Source organism: Aythya marila (assembly GCF_965140915.1).
Source record: "Aythya marila genome assembly, chromosome: 10".
Taxonomy (NCBI): domain Eukaryota; kingdom Metazoa; phylum Chordata; class Aves; order Anseriformes; family Anatidae; genus Aythya; species Aythya marila.
In genome coordinates this window covers 19384615-19406938 of record NC_139051.1, presented here as the reverse complement: position 1 = coordinate 19406938, position 22324 = coordinate 19384615, and the positions used below count along the sequence as shown (strand labels likewise).

The following is a 22324-nucleotide window of genomic DNA, read 5'->3' as shown; positions in this document are numbered from 1 at the left end:
TGGTGTTGATTTGGGAGGACATAGCACCAAAGAAATGCAAACGCTTCATACACAAGGGAAAGGTAACCTTAGAAACAAGTCTTAACACAACCTCAGATTTTTGGAAAGAGAAAAATATGCAGGGAAACTGTGAGATTGATGCCTTCATTTGTGATGGATTATCTTCCTGTTAGTGTGGATTTGAAGGGTTGAATTTGCTGAACTCTTTGGCAAGGTCTCCATATGTCCACCATTACAATGTATCACATCTGTTTTTACCTGGCAAAATTAGCTACCTAATCTTGGCTGCTTCATCTTGGTAGAGGGACAGGAAGAGATGCTTCCAGAAGTCAGTTCAAAATGTGCAGGTCGGGCTGCTTCTGTGAATTGCTCTGGGAAGTTCTTGTCTTTCTCCACTGACCTGAGAGGGAGTCTGCCAGAGGGAGACTAATCTTAGACAGTGTGCTGCTGCTCAGGTGCTACTCTTAAAATGTGCTTCAGGTAAGTGCTCTCCTGCTGGATGCTACGGGCTATCATAGGGTGATTCAGGTTGGAAAGGATTTCAGGTCATCTAGCCCAACCTCCTGCTCAAAACATGGTCAACGTGAGGTCAGAACGCATTGCTCAGGGCTTTACCTAAACTAGTCTGGAAAACCTCTGAGGCTGGCTGGTGATTGCACAACCTGTCTGGGCAGCCTTCTCCATGCCTTGACAGTCCTTGAGGTAAAGATGTTTTTCCTTGCACATGGGCTGAACCCATCTTATTTTAGTCTATGCCTTTTGTCTCTTGTTCCACGATGCACAGCAGCGAGGAGCCTGGCTCTGTGCTTTGGATAACCTTCTCACAGGCATCGAAAGGCTGCTGTTAGGTGATCTCAGAGCCTTGTCATTGCTAGGCTGAGCAAGCTCTGTTCCTTCAGCCCCTTCTCATAGAGCTACTGTTCCAACTCCTTGACAGTCCTGATGGCCTTCAGCTGAACTTGCTCAACTTTATTGACATCTGTCTTGTATTGTTTGGGCTTTGGGAGCCCAAAGCTGGATGCAGTGTTCTGGGGGTGATTTAATGAGCTCTGAGGAGCAGAAGTCATCACATCCCTCAGTCTGCTGGCTGTGCTTCTGTGGCCCTGGGCACAGCTGGCCTCCTCTGCTGTCAGGGCACCCTGCTGGATCCCGCTCAGCTTGCCGTCTACCGAGAGCCCCAGTCTTCCTTGGCACATCTCCAGCCTGTATAGCAGCCAGGTGCAAGGCTTGCTTTTGTAGTTGCTGGATTTCTTAAGGTTCCTGCTGGCTCATTCCTCCAGGTCGTCTAGGTCTTTCTGGATGGCAGCCCAGCCCTCAAGTTCATGGCAGTGTGCACAGTTGTCAGGCGGATTGTCTCGTGTGAGGTCTGCCTGTATCAGCTCTTCAGCTTGTGTTTGTGCTCTCCCCTATTCTTTTTGGCATCTTCTGGTTCCTCGATTTAGGTTTGACTTTTCTCCCAGTCCTATGCATATAAATTGTTCACAAATTATCTCCGCACTGTGTGCATTGTTCTCCGTTGCCACCCTGACATAGGAACGTAGAAAGAAATTTTCCAACCAGTATGAAGGGAGGAGGGGGGAGAGAGAATTTCTAAGTGAATAACCCGATCTTAAGGGAAAAGCTGAGCTTCTCATTTGAGAGGATTTTAAGGCATCCAGTGAACTTCTTGCCTCTTTGGAAAGGTTGTTGTTAGATCAGATACACTACAAGCCTGTAAGATTAAATGTATTTAACCTTCAAAGGCAGAGATAAGAGGCAAACTGTTTGGGTGGGAGCTCTACCAGAAATTACTAGACAAAAATAACAAAACCCAGATAACTTGTAATGGTCCTTGTATCTTCAGCCTTTTCTCTCACCAATAAAAAAAAATGTTCCCTATGTGTCACCTCCCTATAATTGAACATTTGCCGTTTCTTTTTTAATGTTTTGAAAATAAAATGAAATTGATTATCTGTTTCTAGCAGGCACAACAGTAAATGCTGGTACTTGTGTTGATTAGCTTTTAAAGGCTTCTCTTCCTGGCGGTGGTGGGTAACCGTAGTTGTCCCAGAATGGGGGAGTTTTTTCCAAGTGTAGCTTAGGTTCTTCTTACAGTATCCTGCTAATCTGGTAGAGTTGCACATATGTGAGCCTATTCTCTTTTGATAAAGCATTTTTGCAAGTTTATTTCATCAAAACCAAGGCTTTTTTTTTTTTTTTTTTAATCTCTTAGCTTCAAGGCTTGTAATGTTGCTCTCTGCCTCTTGTTTTGACAAATACCTTCGTAAAATTAATTTCCTTTCCCCACTTAATCTTGCCAAAGTGCATTAATAGGTCACTTCTGATTCTTGTCAGTGGTCCTTCATGAAATTAAAGTCGTCCTTTTACAACTAGGAAAATGCAGTTGTCAGATGTCATGTGTTTTCTAACATGATTCCCTCAAAGAGTGTGATCTACCTCCATGTTTGACTTGTCAAAATTTGTTTTTCAAAATATTCTCAGAAATTCTTCTGAAGAGGTTAAGGTAAAACTGGCTTCTAGGAAGGAAACAAAAAAAAATCAAGATATGATTCTAATTTTGTTCTGAAATGCTTTGAGTGCAGCTAACAGCACATTTGAATCATTAACAGTTTTTCTGTAAATTTTACTGTTAAGTCTTAATGTTTTTCCCTTATCTAACACTGAAGACTTCCTATGTATCTTAATGCACACAGCATTAGAAACATTTATGATTCAGTGCAAAATGTACAATTTTAGACTTCTAGAACATTCCGAAATGAATAGAAATTTTTTCCTCTTCAGTAGCAGGAGAGTATATCTTATTTCTCCTCTTTTTTGTTTTTGGCTTCTGTATAGGTCATGACATTTTTATTTTTGAGGGTGTTCTCACATACGGACTAGATGTCTTCTGAAACAGAATAAAAGAGAATAAAATCCAGATGTCTGAAGTGTCTCTAAATCTGCAATACGTACTTTAAGATGGTCTCACTTCAGAAGTTAGCAATATGCGCCAGTGAGGTCTTCAGGCTGTTGGTTTAAAAGGAGCTAAATTGGTGGTGATATGCATAGTAAGCCCGTAACATGTCTCGCTTGAGCTTTGTGCTTCCAGGGTCTGAGCTGAATATTAGTGCTAGAGTGTCGTGATATCATCTCTTGATGGTAACTGCTTAACGTTTATTAAATATTACTATCTTGGAAATTACATAAGCCTGATGATATGCTGCTCGTGCTTTTCATCCACTGAATTTTCAAGCAGACATTGCAGAAACGCTTAGGCAGTAAGGCAGGGTTTCTCCAAGGTGCTCTGCAGAGAGCACATCGAACATGACACAGCCATGTTATGATTCAGCTGCTTTAGAGATGTGTAATAATTACACTCACAAATAAAATGGTTGGTGTTCGTAAGACGACTTAGATTACCAGTGAGGAGAAAAGCTGTCTTCTGCTAGCAGATTGGAGCAAAATTCATCAATATTTGTGAGTGCAAGCTTACATATGAATGTAATCTATATTTAGGATTGTTCTGTACATTCGGATTGCACGCTACGGAAAATTTAAATTTACTGTCTGAAATAAAAAATAATCGCTGTGCCACTTACTACACTAAACTAAATTCTTCTTTATTCAGTCTCATAAAATGAGAAGCTCATTTCCGGTAGAGAATGGCCAGATGCAGAATGAATATCCTGACACTTCCGAAAAGTAGATACGGGGAGAAGGAAATTAATAAAAATGTGAATCTGGGCAAAATTTCCATGGTCTAAATATTAAGAAGGCTGTCTAAGAAATTGCACAGTAAGTGGATCAAATACAGGCAGCGGAGAGAAAGTGATGTGGTGGACTGCATATAAAAAAAAAAAAGGGCTTGTCGTACAGACTCTAAATTGCAAATATAAATCTAATTAAGTGTTAATAAGAGTATTGCATAAATGTTTCTGACGAGGCTGGATTGCAGTATTTTTTTAATACAGTATGGTAACTCTGTGTGGAACACAAACAAGGATTTTTCACCTTTTCTCATATCTAAAGTCTAGAACTCTTAAACAGTAATTACAACTTCTCAAATCTTTTATCTCTGAATTTAGCAAATTGGCAGGTGAAAGTTGAAAATCTGGCTGCCCGTATAGCTACTAATGGGGTGCTCCAGAATTGTACCAAGGATCCAGACAGAATTTTTATCAAGTTCCTGAGGCATTCTCAGAAATGTAGGCCATGTAGTTGGAGGCCTCTTTTCTGCCCGTGTGCGCGTGCGCTCTGTGCAGCATGGAGGGAGGGGAACCACCTGCCCGGGGGTGGGTAGCTCTGGAGACCCAGCTAGCAGCACAACTACACAACTTTTCATTTTGCAGTGGTTCATGATGCTTGCTTGACCTGCACTTCCTTTAGTACAAGCAGGATTGTGTAGTGCATGTACGAGAGGTAATTCCCGTCACAATATGTTGAATAATCCTTGGTTTATTTTCAGGACTGTAGGTATAGGAGGAACCTGTTGACAGTGTTTAGATGGAAGGCCAGGTTTTCCAGAAATATCTGGTTCTCTTCCTTTCTTCATAAGAAAACGGGAAGAGTTTAGGCCAAAGAACTGAGTGAAAAACTTCCTAGTACAGCAGCAGAGCCTGGTACAGCAGAGCAGTTGTCAGCTGCTGAGCTGTGGGAGCTGCATCTGTAGGGACCTTGGAAGTCATCTCACAAAGTTCTTCCAGCTCTTTCTTCTTTCTACAGAGGTCTTTTACTACAGAGTCCAAAGTGATCTGTATCTTGTCAAGCCCGTGGCCCCAGTTGGTGACCAGTAAATCAATGGGAATTCAGTATTTTCCTAAGATCTTGAGTAGACTGTACTGCAGACTCGGTAGAGAAAAATCTATGGTCTGGATGGACTTGGGTCATAAACTTGAGGGGAACTTGTAGCATGCCTTTAAAGCACATGTTTCTCATACATTCAGAATAGTCAGTTAGTATGGGAGGTCAGATGCATCTGACATCAGAGGGTGAAACATCAATTATTTTAATGCCGGAGCGTTGAAACTACTTTATCAATGAAATTATCTTCTGAAGAACATCCTGTGTGTCTGTAAAAAGAGTAACCGGGCATATAACCGTGTTGATATTGAACTGCTTGGAAGAGAAAGTAAATATGCTCACATAGTAATGAGAGAAATTTATACCTCTTTTTGTATAATATGAAAGAAATAAACAATATTTTCTTGCCTAAAATGCTCCTTATAATATGAAGGTGTGTGAATATAGCATACTATAATGAAATATGCAGAGTTTGAAAACACTAGTTATTTAACTATGCATTATCTTCAAATAATAATTTGCAGACCAAAACCTGTAGGATCTTGAGAGTAAGTTTCTTTGAGATATTCATTTTCTGTGTTTGTTTTTCAAATCTTCCCCTGTGTTTCTGTTTCTTGTGCACAGAGATCTTTCTGTCCCCATTGGATCTCTTTCAGTAATTCTGACACCACTTTACATTCAGAATATAAACTGTGTCAATATATAAAAAAAAATAAAAATATTAATAAAAAAAAAAATCTGGCATATATACCAAATGGATGTATCTTCTAGAAAATCCTTTATCTAATGTGGAGGTGTCTAACTGGAAAGCAGTAAAATAATTAGCGTCATTGACCGTGTTTGTTGTTGGACCAGATACTTCACTTAATCAACAAATATTTACACAGAGGTGAGGTTTCCCATACATACGTACATGCATACATACATATATGTACTGTAGATGTAATATACGAGTCATTGCTTAAAGTGAAGTTCTGAAAACAAGGTGAAAATCCCCAAAATATTTAGATCCTTAAATCTGTCAACATAGAATTTGTTGAATATATTTTCAATAAACAATTGTGTTAATTCTTTGCAGTGTAACTGAAGTATCTTGGACTGCCCTGTTATCTCTGAGTAACGTATGTGTGTGTTTTCACAGGTACGTGCTCACCAGTTAGTTTTACCACCTTGTGACGTAGTAATCAAAGCCGTAGCTGACTACGTCCGTAACATTCAGGACACCACTGATTTGGATGCCATAGCAAAAGATGTTTTTCAGCATTCACAGGTAAAGTATGGAAAAAAATATTTTTTTAAACAGTTGTGCACTTGTGCTCTAGACTTGTGTTGAAGAATTGCATTCAATAAAAGCAGTGCTTTGTATCAGTTGATATAGGAATCTGTTGGTATATGCAGTGTCGTAGGTACCCTAGTGTAATTTTCCAGTCTTTTGGAAAGCAGAAATGCTGCACTTATTCCCAGTGCTTTAAAGTTAAATTTGTGATAACCACAGGGGTTTTGTAGTCTAGCTTTGTGTACTGTCATTGAGAATCAGTGGTACATGAGGATAATTTTAAAGCTTTATCCTTGCAGGGGTTGACATGATGTTCCTTGTGAGGGTGTGGAGGTATAGTCCTCATGGCTCCATGGGTGTTAATACTGTATGTGATATAAGTTAACTGCTCTGCAGTGCTGTGCTGACATATAGATGACATGCCTGGATTTGATCTTGATGGATATTTCTTTTATTTATTTATTTTAGTCTAGAACAGATGACAAAGTTACTCGATTTAAGAGAGCAGTTGCTTATTATTCAGCAACTAATAAACCTATGCCATTTCATCCACCACATTACCTAGGTAAGTAATTAAAAAATAAAAGACTCTTAAGTTTAAACAAAACCCGGCATAACCCTAAATTATTATTTTAATAACCCTAAATTATTATTAACGGGGTCTTTTAAAACATATTTATTCTCTGGCAATTAACACTTGAATACCATGCTTCCAAAAAAGATTTTTCACAAAGTTCACAGAGTATTCACAGGGGCTGTGTTCTTTCCCCAAAAGGAGAATAGTAATGTGGACTGATTTTCCTCTTAGCTATTGCTGAATCAGTTCTAAGCATTATGTTGCTTGTGAGTATAGTGCTGAAAACGAGTGAAAGCTGTGTCTGGTTCTAGTCATGAAGACAGCTTCTTTTCCACAAAACATTCTTACTTCTTGCTTGATTTACCTGATGTATTTTAGAACTCTTTTCATGGTCTTTGATTTTTCTGATGTTATAACATACGTGCTTAAATTGCAGCCACTAATTGATCTGGTGTTGCAGATTACTCACAAGATGTACAAACTAATCATATGATCATAGCACCTAATACATGTCCCTCATTTCTAACACTGAAACGTAACTTGAGCTGAAATTTTCCAATGACTTTCAGTTACCATACTGGTATGCTAATATATTTTTTATTCTTTTTATTTAATTGGTTTTTGTTCGTTTGTTTTTCGTTCCAAGAGCTACAACAAAAAGATTTTTAAGTCTACTCTAAGTCAGATACTCAAATGATAGAAAGTGCTAGCACTGTGTGTCTCTGTGACATCGTTTTTGTCAGCTTCTTGCTTATCACCTCTCTTGGGCTTTTTTCTTTTAAGTTTCCTTTGATTCCCAGGTAGAATAGAAGTGTACGGCAATGAGAGAAAAACAATTGAGAAAAGGTGAGGCAAGTAAAATAGACTTCACAAGCTATTTTTATTAAAAGGCAAAAATGAATAAAACTAACTTAAGGCATACTGGAAAACAGTAACGCTAACAGAACAAGAAAAGATAAACCATAGAAGCAAAAGGATAAAAAAGGTAAAATTTGTGTCAAATAAATAGTGAGCATTTTTCATAAGTGGTTTTCTATTTCCCCTCCTTCCCACTTGCAATGCAGCAGCCAGACCAAATCAGTTTGGAATGCCTGGGATAGTGCCACCATATGTTCCTTCTCAGATACTTAACATTCCACAGACCTCACTACAAGCAAAACCTGTGGTAAGTGTAGCCCTCCTTCCTTCTCCTTGGGAGAAACCTACTGTGCTTCTTGAATTAGAATCTAGGTGGGAAAGGTATATGCAACTTTTAGTATGGGCGTTCACTGACTGCATTTTACTCTGGAGCTATAAAGATGCTGTAGACTCTGGTAGAGCAATTTTTGTGAATGTCTGTGACAGCTGAGATTTAATGTGTACAGCTGAAATGTGCCGCTTGGTTAAATAATATATTCAGTTTTAAAAGAAAAGTCGTTTTGTTACCTTCATTTAAGAAAGATTGCTTGATTTTAGGCCCAGCAGATGTCCAATCAGGGTGGTGCCCAAGGTCAGGGTCCATACCCATACAGTCTCTCTGAGCCAGCCATCACCTTGGAAACAGGTGGAAAAAGTCTTTCTGAGCAGAACAACTACAGTAACATTCCTCATGAAGGAAAACATACACCATTGTATGAACGATCTTCTCCAATAAATCCAGCTCAGAGTGGGAGCCCTAACCATGTGGATTCAACCTATTTTCCTGCCTCTTCTACATCATCCTCCTCTGACAATGATGAAGGCAATGGAGGTGCAGTGAAGTAAGTTTTTCATGAGGATGCTTTCTTACTCAGCTTCTCCTAAAATAAATTTATTTTCATAATCATTTAGTATCCTGAAAGTAAAGAAATCTGCTTATTAGTGATATGATAGACCTACACAATATAGTCTTGGGTCACTGACTGCAAATATATTCATGGTTCACTCTAGTCGCCTTGTTTCTTAATGAGCAGAAATCCAAAACCAAATAATATTGGATATTTTTCCACTTCTGCCCTTATGCTTTATTGAAAGAAGGAAAGAGTGAGATTTTGGTAAATGTCATAAAACCTTCCTGTTCTTTTTTTTGTATAAAGGAAATATTCCTACATCAAAGTACAACTCAGTAACACTTCAGTAGCTAAAAACTATGAAACTTCACTGAATTTGTAGTGTTTGTGCTTGTAAAATTTTGGGATAATGTGGTTTAGCAGAGAAACTTGATGTGGACATCAGAAACTTAAAATTTAAGGCAGTGACCTAAGAGCCCTCATTGACAGGCTATGTATAGAACAAAGGTGCAGTGAAATTGTTCTTGTTCTCTTCTACTAATGTGCCTTGTTTACTGCAGAAGTATTTCTGACTTCCAGTAGATCATATGTCTGTCCTTGGCAATAAAGTTGTGCAGACTTCCTTGTAATTACTGCTTACTGACCTACAAAAAGGAAATTTGAACGGTGGCGGTTTGTGTTTACCTTCATCTTGTTAGGAGTAGTGGATTACGATGTGAGAATCAAAACCTGTGTCTTTAGAAGGCCTGTGATTGCTTCTAGAAGTTTGAATTTGTGTGTAATAGTATAAATAAAGGTTGAACTAGATGAGCTTAGAGATCTTTTCTAACCCGAAGTATTCTGTGATTCTACGAAATACGCTTCTACATCATATTAAACTCTGAATGTATCTGCAGTTATGCATGGTAGCTTGTACTTGTTCTTCTGATGCAGTCTATTTTATATATCATAATATATAATTTATAATATATCATATTAAAGTATTCGTTTTTTTCATCTGACTGTCTATTGCATTGTATGCAGTAAGTTTTGAATTAATTTAGAAACGGAAGTTTAGATAGCTTTGCTGTTTGTAGAAGTAGTCTTCATCTATCTGAGAGAAATTGGCATAGTGACAAATATTTAAAGCTCAATCGAGAATTTTTCTTGCATGAACATTATTTAGTCATTGTAAAGGATTCCTTATAGCTTTTAAATATGATCTAAATATTGACATAGTATTAATGAATAAACATGGTTATCTAAGTCTTCAAGACTCCTACAAATTAACATTTCTAATACATAGAATCCCCTGAAGTCCTCTCTGACCAGTAGACCCATTAACAGTTGGTGAGGATTTATCACATCATACCTTAAGCAGCACTTTAATACTATGTTTTTTATGTTGTCCTTCAGCCATGTCAGTGGGAACAAAATAGGCTGGGAAAAAACAGGAACCCAGTCAGAAAGTCAAACACGTGGAGACCTGGGAGACCAAACAAAGGTAATTTGTTAAGTTTCAAACGTTAATTGCAGTGTATTATTTTGTGCTAAATCTTTATAGCAAACTTGTGAGTAGAATTTTCAAAATTGATCTGTGGGATTTAACATAAATTTTTACACTTTTTTTGTGAATTTCAAAGCAGTGTCTTTAAAATATAGTAAGATTTCCAATGAATATTGTAGAATAGGCATAAAAATAAAAATTAAATAGGCTGTTTTAGAAAATGCTAGATAAAAAAGAGAAACATGTTTACCCCTTAGCTAACAGTCTCATCCATGTATATTGCTACCCACATCTACAGCAGTGCATTATTTTTATTTTTTTACTAAGGATTCTGCATGGGACACAGTCCATGGGTACAGGATCCATGTCATGTAAGCTACAGTGTAGTGAGAACAGCTCTAATGCAACATTGCAGCATTAGCCACGGACTGTTATAGGTGTATTAAAGCTCAGCTGAGGAGGAAAAGTCCTTCACAACCACTTGGTATGATTTTCACATAATACATATTCAGGTAGCTCCATGGGAACAGCTACAATGTATTGCTACCTTACTAAGTAAGGATGGAATAATTAAGCCCTTGTTAAAGACTTAACGTTATCCTATTAAATTTCTTGAAGATATAAAACCATTGTCAAATTAAGAGCATGACAGTCCGTTTTCCGAGTGTGAACCATGTTTAGTGTTTGAATCATTTGCATGTGATACCTCAGCATTTTCGTGATGGAGCTAGCTATTAGTCTTTTGTCAAAAAAAAATAAAAAATCATGAGTTACTTATGCTGCAGAAAAACAGAAGAACATTTTCCCTGTACCTTTGGCATAGGAATTCCAGTAAACTTTGGCTTGGTGCTTAAAATATCATGCTGATGATTTCATCCATCAGTGGTTATTATTTTTGCAGACTACGCCCCGCATGATAACTGTATCTGCCTGTGGATTAGTCACCGTATGCAAATGCTAATGTGACCTATTGCATTCCTTTCTTGTCTGTACTATTGGCCATGTGTGAAGCCCTGTGTGTGCTGCACAGCCCCATGCCCTCCCAGGGGAGCCAGTGGTGGTGATGCTTCCCCTGCAGCTGGGTCACAGGCGGGTGGGACATGCTGCGGTGCACCCCTGCCTGCCTGTCCTGGGACATGCGGAATTAGAGCTGTATAAGCAGTGATTAAACTTTGCAGGAGATGCATGCCTGCAGTACAGCTCGAGTGCATCCAGTTTAAGGTGTAAATGCTTTGAGTTCTACGTGCATACTGTTATTTTTGAATGTCAAGCCACTTCTTTAGCCTTCCTTAGCAGAAGACAGTTGTATCTCTTGAGCACAACAGGGAGAAGTATGAGTACGTTTTGTAGATTCACTTACTTCCTGAAGAGGCTTATATAAAACAATTAGAAGAAATATTTCCTAAAGGTTTCAACTTTGAAATGAGCTACGTGATTTTCTCAGGTAATTTGAAGTGCTGAAAACCTAGCATAGATCAGACAGCACCAATCGGCACTTCTTACCCTGTTGACTTGCCTATCAAAATTCCTGCCTTGGAGTTGTGTAGTGTGGGATTATATGTGACAAAGGTGTGCTCATCTCACTTGCATGACTGCATAGTACTAAAAAATAAATAAATAATACTTTACTGCAGTAGTTCCTCGGTTTAGGTGTTTGAATACCACTGTAAAAGATTCAGGAAGAACCTGGGTAGTGCAAATGAAGAAAACATTCGTATATTTCAGATTTGGTTTTTGTTTTTTTTTTGTCTTCCTCCCTATGTGTCCCTAGTAATGGGCAGTCTTGTAAACTTCTCTTTATGTTCCAACATTACTGACTTTAAATTCAGTTTTGTAGGCAAGGATTTTTAGGAAAGAACCCTTTTTTTTGGTAGTATCTGTGAAAGCTATAACACAAATGCTTACAAAAGGCTTATTCACTGGTAGGTTTACAGTACGTTTTTATGTGTCATGTTTTTGCTCTAAGCCTGTGAACTAAATTTCAAGAAGTGGAACTAAATGCCATTTTAATCTTGCAGTCAGAAAATGTTACCATTTTCTCTTACATTCTTCTTCTCAGAGTAATTTTATGTTTAAAAAAAAATAACACTTAAGGCTTTTGAGTTCAGACACTATATTTTTAATGCATTTAAATTGCACTATGTAGTCTTTCCTGCTTCATTTAGAAATACAGTGGAGGGTTGTGTTAATGAAAGTCTAAATATATATGACAGTCTTTGTGTCAGTTAAAACATGTAGTTGGGTAGAATTTTGGAAATCATTATGAGGTCATCCACATTTCATTAAGAGGTCGTCATTCACTCTTTTGTATTGTGCAATTAAAAAAGAAAATAATAATTACTTGTTGCTGTTAATAAGTTGAAGCTTTAACATAATACCTTTTCAGTAATTGTCTTCTGCTAGCAAGCAATGGCTGTAAGTTTACCTTCTCTGAAAATCTTTTAGTCGATGTTGGGTAGTATATTCTGCTTACTGACACATCATGACGTGAAGATTTACTATTTTCACTGTGAGTGAAGAAGGAAATTGCAGTTCCTCTTGGCTGATCGTCTGGTATGTTTCTGTACACTTCCAAAAGCACTTTATTTTGTATGTTCTGTTGTAGGCAGAAGGTTCCTCTAGTGCTTCTTCAGGAAGTCAGGCAGCTGATGTCAAAGGGAATCAAACCAGTAATCCACAAATCCCATGCCTGTTGTCAATGCCCACCAGAAACCACATGGATATTACTACTCCTCCATTACCTCCAGTAGCACCTGAAGTATTAAGAGTGGCAGAACACAGGCACAAGAAGGGGTTAATGTATCCCTACATCTTTCATGTCCTAACCAAGGTATGACATTTTACAATTACGTGCTATAAAAAAATCATTTTTGTAAAGGTGATTGCACTTACGTTTCTGGACAAGAATATCATAATTTTACATCCTTTCTGATGTTTTGAGTTTTGGTCCATTCTTAGTGCTTCCAGCAGTTTATTTCCTCCTGCTTTCTAACCACTGATCTGGGCTGGTATATTGTTCCAGTAAATATGAGTTGACTGTTATTAGAAGTGTTTACTTAAAAAATAGCTCATTTTTCTGAATATTTTGTTTATATATATCTACACACAGATATATAAAATACTTAATTTGCCTGTTTTCATCTAAAAACTCCAGCATGTGTACTGTGGTGTCTCTGCCAAGTCTTCTGTTTTAAGTGTTCAAAAAAATACTTAGATTATTTTCCCTCACAATTTGATCCCTCCCATCCCTGGTAGCTACCCCTGACAGAAACATAGGAGCTATAAGAAATACCTCTTATAGAATCATGAAATGCAATTATAGATGAACTTGATGATGATATGAATTTTGACCATTGATTTGCTTGTTTTATGCACTAGCCTTAATGTGCCAGGGAAGCTACAAGCATTTTCACACAGCATAGGCCACTTTCTGCTCTATCTTTAGTTAAAAAAACAAAATAATCAGATCTACCTCAATAGCCACGTAAGGACAGCTTGAAAAGCAGTGCGTGAGCTTCTTGCAGAAGTAAGCAGTGGTGTTCCTGCACTGTGCTCAATTTAATCAAGTTTCAAAAGACATGAATTCACGCTTCATTGTTCTTTCTAAGTGCAAACATATGCATCCCAGAGCTAGACAACTAATTCTTGTCCACTGAAGTCTTCAAAACACTTGGTGCTGGTTTTTGTTCATCAAGCCCATTCAGTGTACATATTTGTACAGCATGTAGCAAAATGGTGTTGTCCACGTTCCTGGTCATTTGTATTAGTCTTAAAAATCCATTTCAGGATGATAAGGACAATAGGCTGGGATTTGAAATGCTTAAAAATAGACTTTTCTGCATCAGGGTTTGGAGTTCCTAAATCCCACGTGTTTATTGCACCATATTTTGTATAGCTGTCACGTTCTTGTACTTACCACGTTTACCAAACGAAAGTGGAGAGGAAACAAAAGGCCTATGAAGACCATTGATGCCATTGAAACCATCTGTTTCTTAGTTTGCATAATCATATATTCTTTATACACTTAAATACTACTTGATACTTAATTGGTACACAAAAATGCCCCAGATTTTGTTGCTGTTACATACAGAGACAAATCTTTCAGATGTTCTTTATACCTAGCTTAGTGTTGACTGAATTAACCTAGCTATATTGTAACGTAATCACTCCAAGGTGTCACCTACTGTATTCACTACTGGGACAGTTTAAAACATTTTTATAATTCAAGTAGCAAAAGTATGCTTGCTTCTTGTCAGTGTTGAATATAAAGGCTGTGGGGTGCAATGCAGCGAAGGAATTAAACGCCCCTGTTTGTTTTTTTTGTTAGTCTTGCCACTGATTCATAAAATCTTCTGTTTTCCCCTAAATACAAGGGGAAAATGAAAGGGGAGTTAATTTATTCCTTTTCTAGGGATAAAAGTTCTTGCCTGCTTCTGCAATGGTGGATTTATCTTGAGTTGCAAATGAACAGTCTTCTACCTGGTTTCAGAAATCTCAGCTATATCAGGTTTCCCTGATAAATTTCTACACTGCAGTTACTTTAATAATTTAGAAATAGTATCCTGTACTGAAATTCCAGAGTCTGATCTTAGATGAGAGGAGATGGAATTGGCAGTATTTAGTAAAGTGAGGCATTGTGCTCTGTGCCATCACTTACTGTCACTTTGTGGAGTATAAACCATAATGATCTAATTTCCAAAATAAAAAGGTCAAAACGTTAATTGTACATGCGCACAAGAAAAACTCATTTTTGTGTAATACTTTAGCCATATAATATCTAAAAATACCTAATATTGCTGACATAACATATTTTTAGGGTGTGAAGCCAACAAGTAACTTTTATGTAGTTATACGTTTACAGCTGTATACAGCTTCCACCAGTTTCTGCCTTTTAATCTGGTTTGTGTTGATTGCAAAGGCTTTTGAGCATATAGGATGCTGTACCATTTCCCTGTATCTTACTCTGTAGTGGAGAGTTTAACTGGAAATGTAATCAGTGTGGCTTCCTCAAATCTTTTTCTAAATCTGTGTTCTCCTTACGTAGGATGATTTAGCTTAATTTGCTTAAAAAAAATCTGATACAGTAAAATAAAATTAAAAAAGAAACAACTGATAGACAGGGCTCTTCTGCAGGTTGCTTTTACTTGATAAGGAGTTAAACTTCATGAATTATGTTACAGGTTTTTATTTTTGTACTACATAGAAAGGATAAGTTAGTGGCATTTTAAAAATTTAAGGAAAAGCCCTTTTAGAAAGTAGCATTTAATATGTGAGATGCATCTCTGGAAATGGGCAAGGTTTATTCGCAGGGAAATTTTTGTTGAGGTCACTGTCAGGAAAAAAAATGAGAAAGTTGAGTAAACCTTAAAAAGTTTGGTGGTTCTCAGCACCTTTTTAAATAGGAATATGAGTAGCTTTCCCAGAAAATCTTACAATGATTGAATGCACAGATACAAAAAATATAGAATGTTGCTGATATTTTGAGAGAGAATATCAGAAGGTTCTTTCATGCCTTTTTTTTTTTTTTTTTTATAAAGTATAAAATGCTAAAGCTTTATTTACTCACATTTGAAACAGTACTTGCATAATTCCCAGTTAGTTTTTTTGTCCAGGTCTTCTCATAATGTTGTTTTTTAGAGTGAGTCCCCAGCACCGTTTCAAACCCTTGCATCATAAAGTCAGGCTGGTGTTTTTAGACAGCATGAATATTTTTTTAAATAACTATCTGCAGTCTAGATTTAGTATTTATTCTTCAAATGTGCTTTGCATGTCTTTTAATTCTATACGCACATTGCTATATTGTCGTATATACTGTTTTTCTCCTAGAAATATCTGTATGGAAAGATCAGTAATTAGACAGACACAGGTAATACAGACACAGACAGACACACACACATACACGCACAAAGTTGTGTGATGGAGAAGAGGAATAGGAAAGTGATAGGAATAATCAGATCCTAGAGAACTACTGGAGGAAAGCAAGCAGATTGTAGTAGGGTAATCCTCCTCTGGTGTTACCTTCTCGTATGTAAGATCAACATTATTGCTGAATCACATTTTTCTTGACTAGATGAGATTCATTTTAGAGCTAGATTGAGTTATTGAGCATACCTAAATACTTTCTGTTCACTTTAACATGTTGTGTTTTTCTGCTTTCTTTCACACAAAAGGGTGAAATCAAAATTGCTGTTTCTATAGAAGATGAAGCCAACAAAGACCTGCCTCCTGCTGCTCTGCTTTATAGGCCAGTTCGTCAGTATGTTTACGGAGTCCTGTTTAGTTTGGCAGAAAGCAGAAAGAAAACTGAAAGACTCGCTTTTAGAAAGAACAGACTTCCACCAGAATGTATGTACTGTAGAATCCAGTCTTTATTTCTCTTCTCTTTTACCATGTTTTCATTTGTACTATGATTTGAATGAGAATAATTGCTAAGATTTCATGAATGTGACTAGAGCTGGAGGAATTTATGACTTACTCGATCCATGGATAATACAAAAAGATGTTCTTACTTTGAAATGTTATTTCTTGTAGTAGTTTAAGCACTTGAAATGCTACCCTTTCTAAGTAAGTTCTGGGGTTTATTTTTTAAAGTATATGCTTAAGCTGCTGTCAGGCTTGCAGCAAGCATTGTCATATTTTGATGTAGTTTTCAAAGTATATGGCAGAACTTGATTAAAGGAAACTTGTATTCTGAGCATATGCATGCAAATTCGTGTGCTTTTTTTCCCCTTGAGGACGAGACATGCATATGTTAACTTTCCCTGTCTTCCCCTCTGTTCTCCCAAATGTATAATTAAATGTACTTCAGTGAATTTTGCAAGTCCATTTAGTAACTTTCAGGTGTTGGAATAAAAACTTGGTTTGAAATTTGCAGAAATCAGATGTAATGCAACTAAAGGAAGACTAAACTTCTGTGAGCAGACTTGTCAGAAGATCTTATGGCTAATTCAGTCAGAAGGATCAATGTTAATCTCATATTAATCTGGAAGTTAACTTTTTAAGTTTTCTGCTTCCAGGAATTACTTTTATTCCAGAAAATTCACCCTCCTCATTCTGCATTGTTTTACTTGTAATGAAATGCATACAAGGGTATGATTGAATGAACTTTACAGTAGCATCTTATAAAGGTTAAAGTAATGCTGAAACATTAAGTGGATGGCAGCAGCAGAAGTATTTATATCTAGGCTGCTGTCACTAGGCTAAATTTAAGAAGCGGATACTTAGAACGTAGGAAAGCGTTATTCAGCCTTCATGTGTAAAAGAGCAAAAAACAAAGAATCAATAGTAAACTTCATGTTCATTCCCTTCATTTTTAATTGTTAGATGTTTTTGTACATTCATAAGGAAGATTATAGTATTACAATGTTTGAAAAACTGTTAATCTACATTATTTTGTGGAATTAATATTTACCCTGTTTGAGTAATGTCTTGCGACACATTGTCAAAAACTTAACCCTTTAAACTCAAACAACATAATAGTATTTCAGGTTATGAGGTCATTTCAGGATTAAAATAATGAAGTTATTTGTGGTATTCATTTGACCTCATTAGACATTTGTCCTTAAGTGTACTACAGTATTTGGAGTGGTGAAATAGCTAACTGCTGAAGGTTTCAGAATGTTTTCATCTTGTAAGCCTAGAATGTTCTCACTAGACAGCTGGAATACATGTATGATCTCTATTTTCTCTTCATTTATGCTGCTTTTCAGAGGTTTATTGTCAGTGGAGGCTAAGAACACTACTGCTGACTTGGTGTAGTTACAGGAGCTCCAGCAAATCTTGCTGCAGGACACATTCAGCTACCTGACCTACTTCTGTCTTAGGACTGGCCATGCTCTTAAGAAAACAAAAATTGGAACATCTGCCCAAAGATTAGCACTTCGCTGCAAAGCTACAATTGCTAGTAAAGATAGATTTGAGCTAAGATGCATGCTTGTGGCTTGAAAGGGCTAGGTTACATGAATGCATTTCTTTTGGTCGTCTCTATTACAGAGTAGCAAGAATTAGGTAGCCTGTGCCAGATAGAGGGGGAGAATAGCATCTCAAATGGCAAGAGCAGATTTCTCAAATCGATTTGTCACACTCGTTAGCTGCTACTAACTTCTCTGAGGACTACAACACAAGCTATAATGATCTGACAGTGGTGATTCCCCTTTACTGCCTTAATGTTTATCACTGCTCTCCAAAAAATAAGTATGAAACAGTAATTAGCAGAAAAAATCAGAAGAATTAAGAAATTAATTTCTAAAGGCATGTATACTGTCCTTAGGTTTATGTGGAGAATTGATGATTCTACTAATACATCTAAAATTCTGTCATCTTTGTTGTACAAACCATTACACTGGCAATATAATAATTGTGTGTGAGTAATTTGCAAGTATATTGTGTGTGAGGGTTATAGCAAGCTGTGAAAAGTACATAATAAATTTGATATGTCAGTATTATTACTAAATTTATAGGCAGTAAGATAATGGATCTTTCTTAAAATGGACTTCTTTCTGTCTTTTAAATCATTATTTTTCTGTAGTTGAAAAGTCAATTAAAAACAACAGGTCTGCTGGGAGAGGTAGTCAGTGAAGTTTTTCAGTAATAATTGCCTGCTAAGTAATGCCTTTGCTATACATGTCCTCATGCCTGCTCCCAGAGGACATGAAAAGCTGAATTGCAAAGTTCTTCATTGTGCTTTTACTGCCAAGTGTACAGCGTTGGCTGTGCTCCCCTTCCTTGTGAGGGGATACAGTCAAAATGTCTGACTTGCTCTTCTTTACAAGCTCTGAAATGGGTTATTTCCCTGGTTCTAATAAATATATGTGTGTAGATGAAACCATCTGCCCTTTCCACTCTGCAAAAATGCACACTTGTACAAGCTGTCATAACTCCTGGTTGGATCCGAGGGTTTGTTATTTTAAGCCTAGCCATCTTGTGATGTACTGTTCTCCATCAAGGATGTATTCAGCTGACACTGTTTCTGCCAAAACGAAAGCCGTATCTTGGGCAATAGCCCTTTTGCAAAATCAAGCATGCGTAGCTCAAGCTGTACTGTCAGTGAAGATGACAAGGTTAGAAGAGTCTTGATTAATCTTCATTAGCTAGCTCATTTTCTGATGATGGTGGGTACCTCACACCTCGTGTTCAGTTCATGGAAAAAATGCAAAGAGAATACCAGAAAAATCTGAGTCACAGGTAGCAGCGAGGGCTCTAACAGCTGGAGCATGCAGGATGCTGCTGCTAATGGCTTAAGTCTGTAACAGCATTTACAGGAGTTTATCAAGCTAGTTAGCTTAGTGCGGGTTGGTGCTGACTTTTTTTGCTCTTGGACTGGCCATCAGTGTCCAAAGGGTGATGGTTAAAGTAGACATCAGTGCGCAGTGCAGTTACTTGGGCTACTGTGAGTAGTCAGATCTACTGATCAGCAGCAGGAGGAAGTGTAGTACAAAAAACAGCATAATTAGCTCTGTGGTGTTATGACTGAACATCCTCTGATCCTGAGTGTTTGTTGTAGCTAATGCAGTCTTGAGGGGAGACATTTCTTATCTCCAAGTGGAAGTCCTGGAAAGAAAACACAAAGCGTTCCTCTGAGGACAGAGATACTCAGCAGTTGAGGAAGATGGCATTTTTGGCAGCAGTCCCGGTACAGAGTTGTCAAATGTGTAAGAAAGGCCCTGGAGAAATAGATATGGACAAGTCCTAGATTCATCTGTTACGTTAAAGGCTTAATTTGAGTGAACAGTACTGCAGTTACTTTTTGACTTGATACAGCTGTAATTCCTCCTTTCCATCATTCGGGGGGGAATGTTTGCTAGTCCACTAGACTGCCCTTCGTATTAAACCACTCTCTAAGAAGAATTTTTTCTTTCCCAAAATAACCATTACTTTGTGTAATTTTGAAACCAGGGTGAGTCTCCAGCATAACCTCAGCAGGTATTGTATTACTGAGGAAGGTACCTTTTGAGGGAAAACGAAGGGTTTTGCTCTGTTTTTACAGAACATTTGTTTTCTGTAGAGCTCTGTCTCCTTGCTGGTGTCTGCTGTTAGAGGAGTGGTGAAAGCTGGAGGGGTGGTCTTCAGAGGGTGCTTAGATGTGTGCTCACAAAATTTGCATCTAGTCCCCTCTGGAGGGGCATCCAAACTGAGAAACTAAGTGTAGCCGGGAGTATTGTCTCTGTTGTCAAAAGGAGGTTGAAAGGAAGAAGAGAAGAACTCCAAAACACAAATAACTGGTTTATGTCAGTTGTCAACAGTTCAGCTTTTTCACTGCTGAACAGATTAAGCTGTCCTGCATAGTAGCCTCGCTGTTTTCCCTAGCCATTTGCTGGGAGAGCTAAGAGGTTTTGGTCCAAAAGTACCTCTTGCTTCCGAGACCTACAGCAATTAAACTAGTATTTGAAAGCCTTTGTAAAATCCGTCCTTTCATGTGTCCACATTTACCATCCCAGGCCTAAACAAGAAGTGAACACCAGCGTGATACACCCTGCACATATAACAGAGTAGCTCTGCTGGCTGTTAAAGCCCATCTTAAATAGCTGAGCGGCACATAAAAACTGGGAGCAACCAAAATAGAACATGATTTTGTCGTGAGGCTACCGACTAAATATATCAGAATATTTATTTTCATTGCTGCGTGTTATCTTTGTAAAACTTAGCCTGAGGTCTATAAAACGTAGCTATGCTGCTAGAGTAGTTTTAGTCCAGAAAAGCACGAGAGGGTGCTTTAGGGTATTCTGGAGCTTCTTCTTTAATCCAGATCATGGCCTCTGATTATGAAATCATTTGCAAAGCTGATGTCTGATTGCTGAAGGAGACTTTGTAGCTGTGAGAGCTCTTCTGGCACCAGCGGCACTCTCCTCTCAATCCCTAACTGAAAGGCTTCCAGCAGAAAGAGCAGGTCTGTTCTCCTGCGCCGCTTTGCTAGCGGAGGAATCTCTCCGGGCTGTAACCTGAAGCTTCACTAACAAGTTCCTTGAGTCTTTCCACACTGCATAACTGGGCTCTGAGTTAAGAAGGGTGCAAACAAATTTTGAGCTGCGTTAAACTTGGGGTCACTCCAAGGCCAAAGGTATCATTTCTCAGTCTTGACTTTTTTTTTTTTTTAAAATTGTGTTCTGTTTTAGTTGCCGTCAAACATAAAGAAGGGAGGGGCTTTAGCAGCAATATGGAGTTGAACACAGTTTTCACAGGTGAAAGACAGCGTAGCAGACAAAAAATACTAACCTCTTCATAAAAAGCAGTGCTGTAAATTGAAAGGCATGTGCAAATTTTGTAAAAATGTTTATTTAAAAAAATCAGCAGCATATAAATCCATATTTGAGATCTAATTCCATTGCAGTATTTGAACAACTATGAAGAAATATGACATAAGCTTTAAATCTGATTTAAATAAAATCACTAAGGTCATATTGTTCTTAAAAGACCACATCTAGAAAAATATTTGTATATATGTATTGATTTTATTGTATTGCTCTAGGTTTTTGATAAATGATGCAGATACTTTAGAGGGAAGTATTGCATATCAATTTGGAAATAATTATTGTAACATTCCTAGTGTACACTTGGCTGCATGCACTTGTTCCGTAAGTGATGGTAACTGAAGGATAGTCCACGCAGAATTTGACTTGCCAATACAGCAGTGTGACCAGGACATATCACAGTCTCAAAGCGATACTTTTGGAATCGGTCTTTTGCGTAGAAAGTTTTCATGTGATACTTGTTAACTCTGAGTTCTTTTTCTTTCAATTGTTGTCATGTTATAGTTTCACCGGTGATAATTAAGGAATGGGCTGCTTACAAAGGAAAATCTCCACAAACCCCTGAGCTTGTGGAAGCACTTGCGTTCAGGGAATGGACCTGTCCTAATCTGAAGAAGCTGTGGTTGGGAAAAGCAGTGGAAGACAAGAACCGAAGAATGAGGGCATTTTTGGCCTGTATGAGATCAGATACACCAGCAATGCTCAATCCAACTAATGTGCCCACTCATCTTATGGTGCTCTGTTGTGTACTAAGGTCAGTGTTACCTTGCAGTAAAACAGAAGGAAGGAAAGGTTTTACTGTTCAGCATGAACTCTCTGATATATTTAACTTTGTATTAAACGGAGTGTAGAAAGTGGTAATTCCTATTTGCAACTTCACTGGGACAAGGGATTTGTTTCATTTTTAGAACGTCACTTTTGGCAGTCTTTAAAGCATGCTGTATACTTCAAGGTTTCTTTCTTCAGTCTCTGGAGAACTGAAAGGAAGAGAAAAAAAATCTTGTGTTGCAAAGAGGCCACTGTAGCATTTGAATTAATTTACCCTTACTATACTCAAGGCTTCAATGTGAAGAAAAAAAAATTGGAGTCTCAAAGGCTGTGCTGGGGAAGTTGTAAAGCAAAATAGCAAGCTCCTCAGAGAACAGCTGCTTAACAGCTTATTGGGATTGAAAGTGGATGTGAATGATAGTCTGCCTATGGTGTGTTTAGGTT

The 22324-nt window shown here is 37.7% G+C and overlaps 1 protein-coding gene across 3 annotated transcripts in view; it reads left to right on the top strand.

The window, feature by feature from the left end:
- FAM120A (family with sequence similarity 120 member A) overlaps window positions 1-22324 on the top strand; it is a 53684-nt gene that overhangs the window by 13926 nt on the left and 17434 nt on the right. For 2 of the 3 annotated variants that reach the window (XM_082768391.1, XM_082768393.1), the window contains exons 4-11: window positions 5921-6049; window positions 6524-6620; window positions 7697-7797; window positions 8088-8371; window positions 9776-9863; window positions 12472-12696; window positions 16037-16211; window positions 21617-21866. In XM_082768391.1, the coding sequence (XP_082624517.1) occupies window positions 5921-6049; window positions 6524-6620; window positions 7697-7797; window positions 8088-8371; window positions 9776-9863; window positions 12472-12696; window positions 16037-16211; window positions 21617-21866 (1349 nt within the window). The remainder of the gene's footprint in view (window positions 1-5920; window positions 6050-6523; window positions 6621-7696; window positions 7798-8087; window positions 8372-9775; window positions 9864-12471; window positions 12697-16036; window positions 16212-21616; window positions 21867-22324) is intronic. The other variant, XM_082768392.1, reaches the window with a different exon arrangement.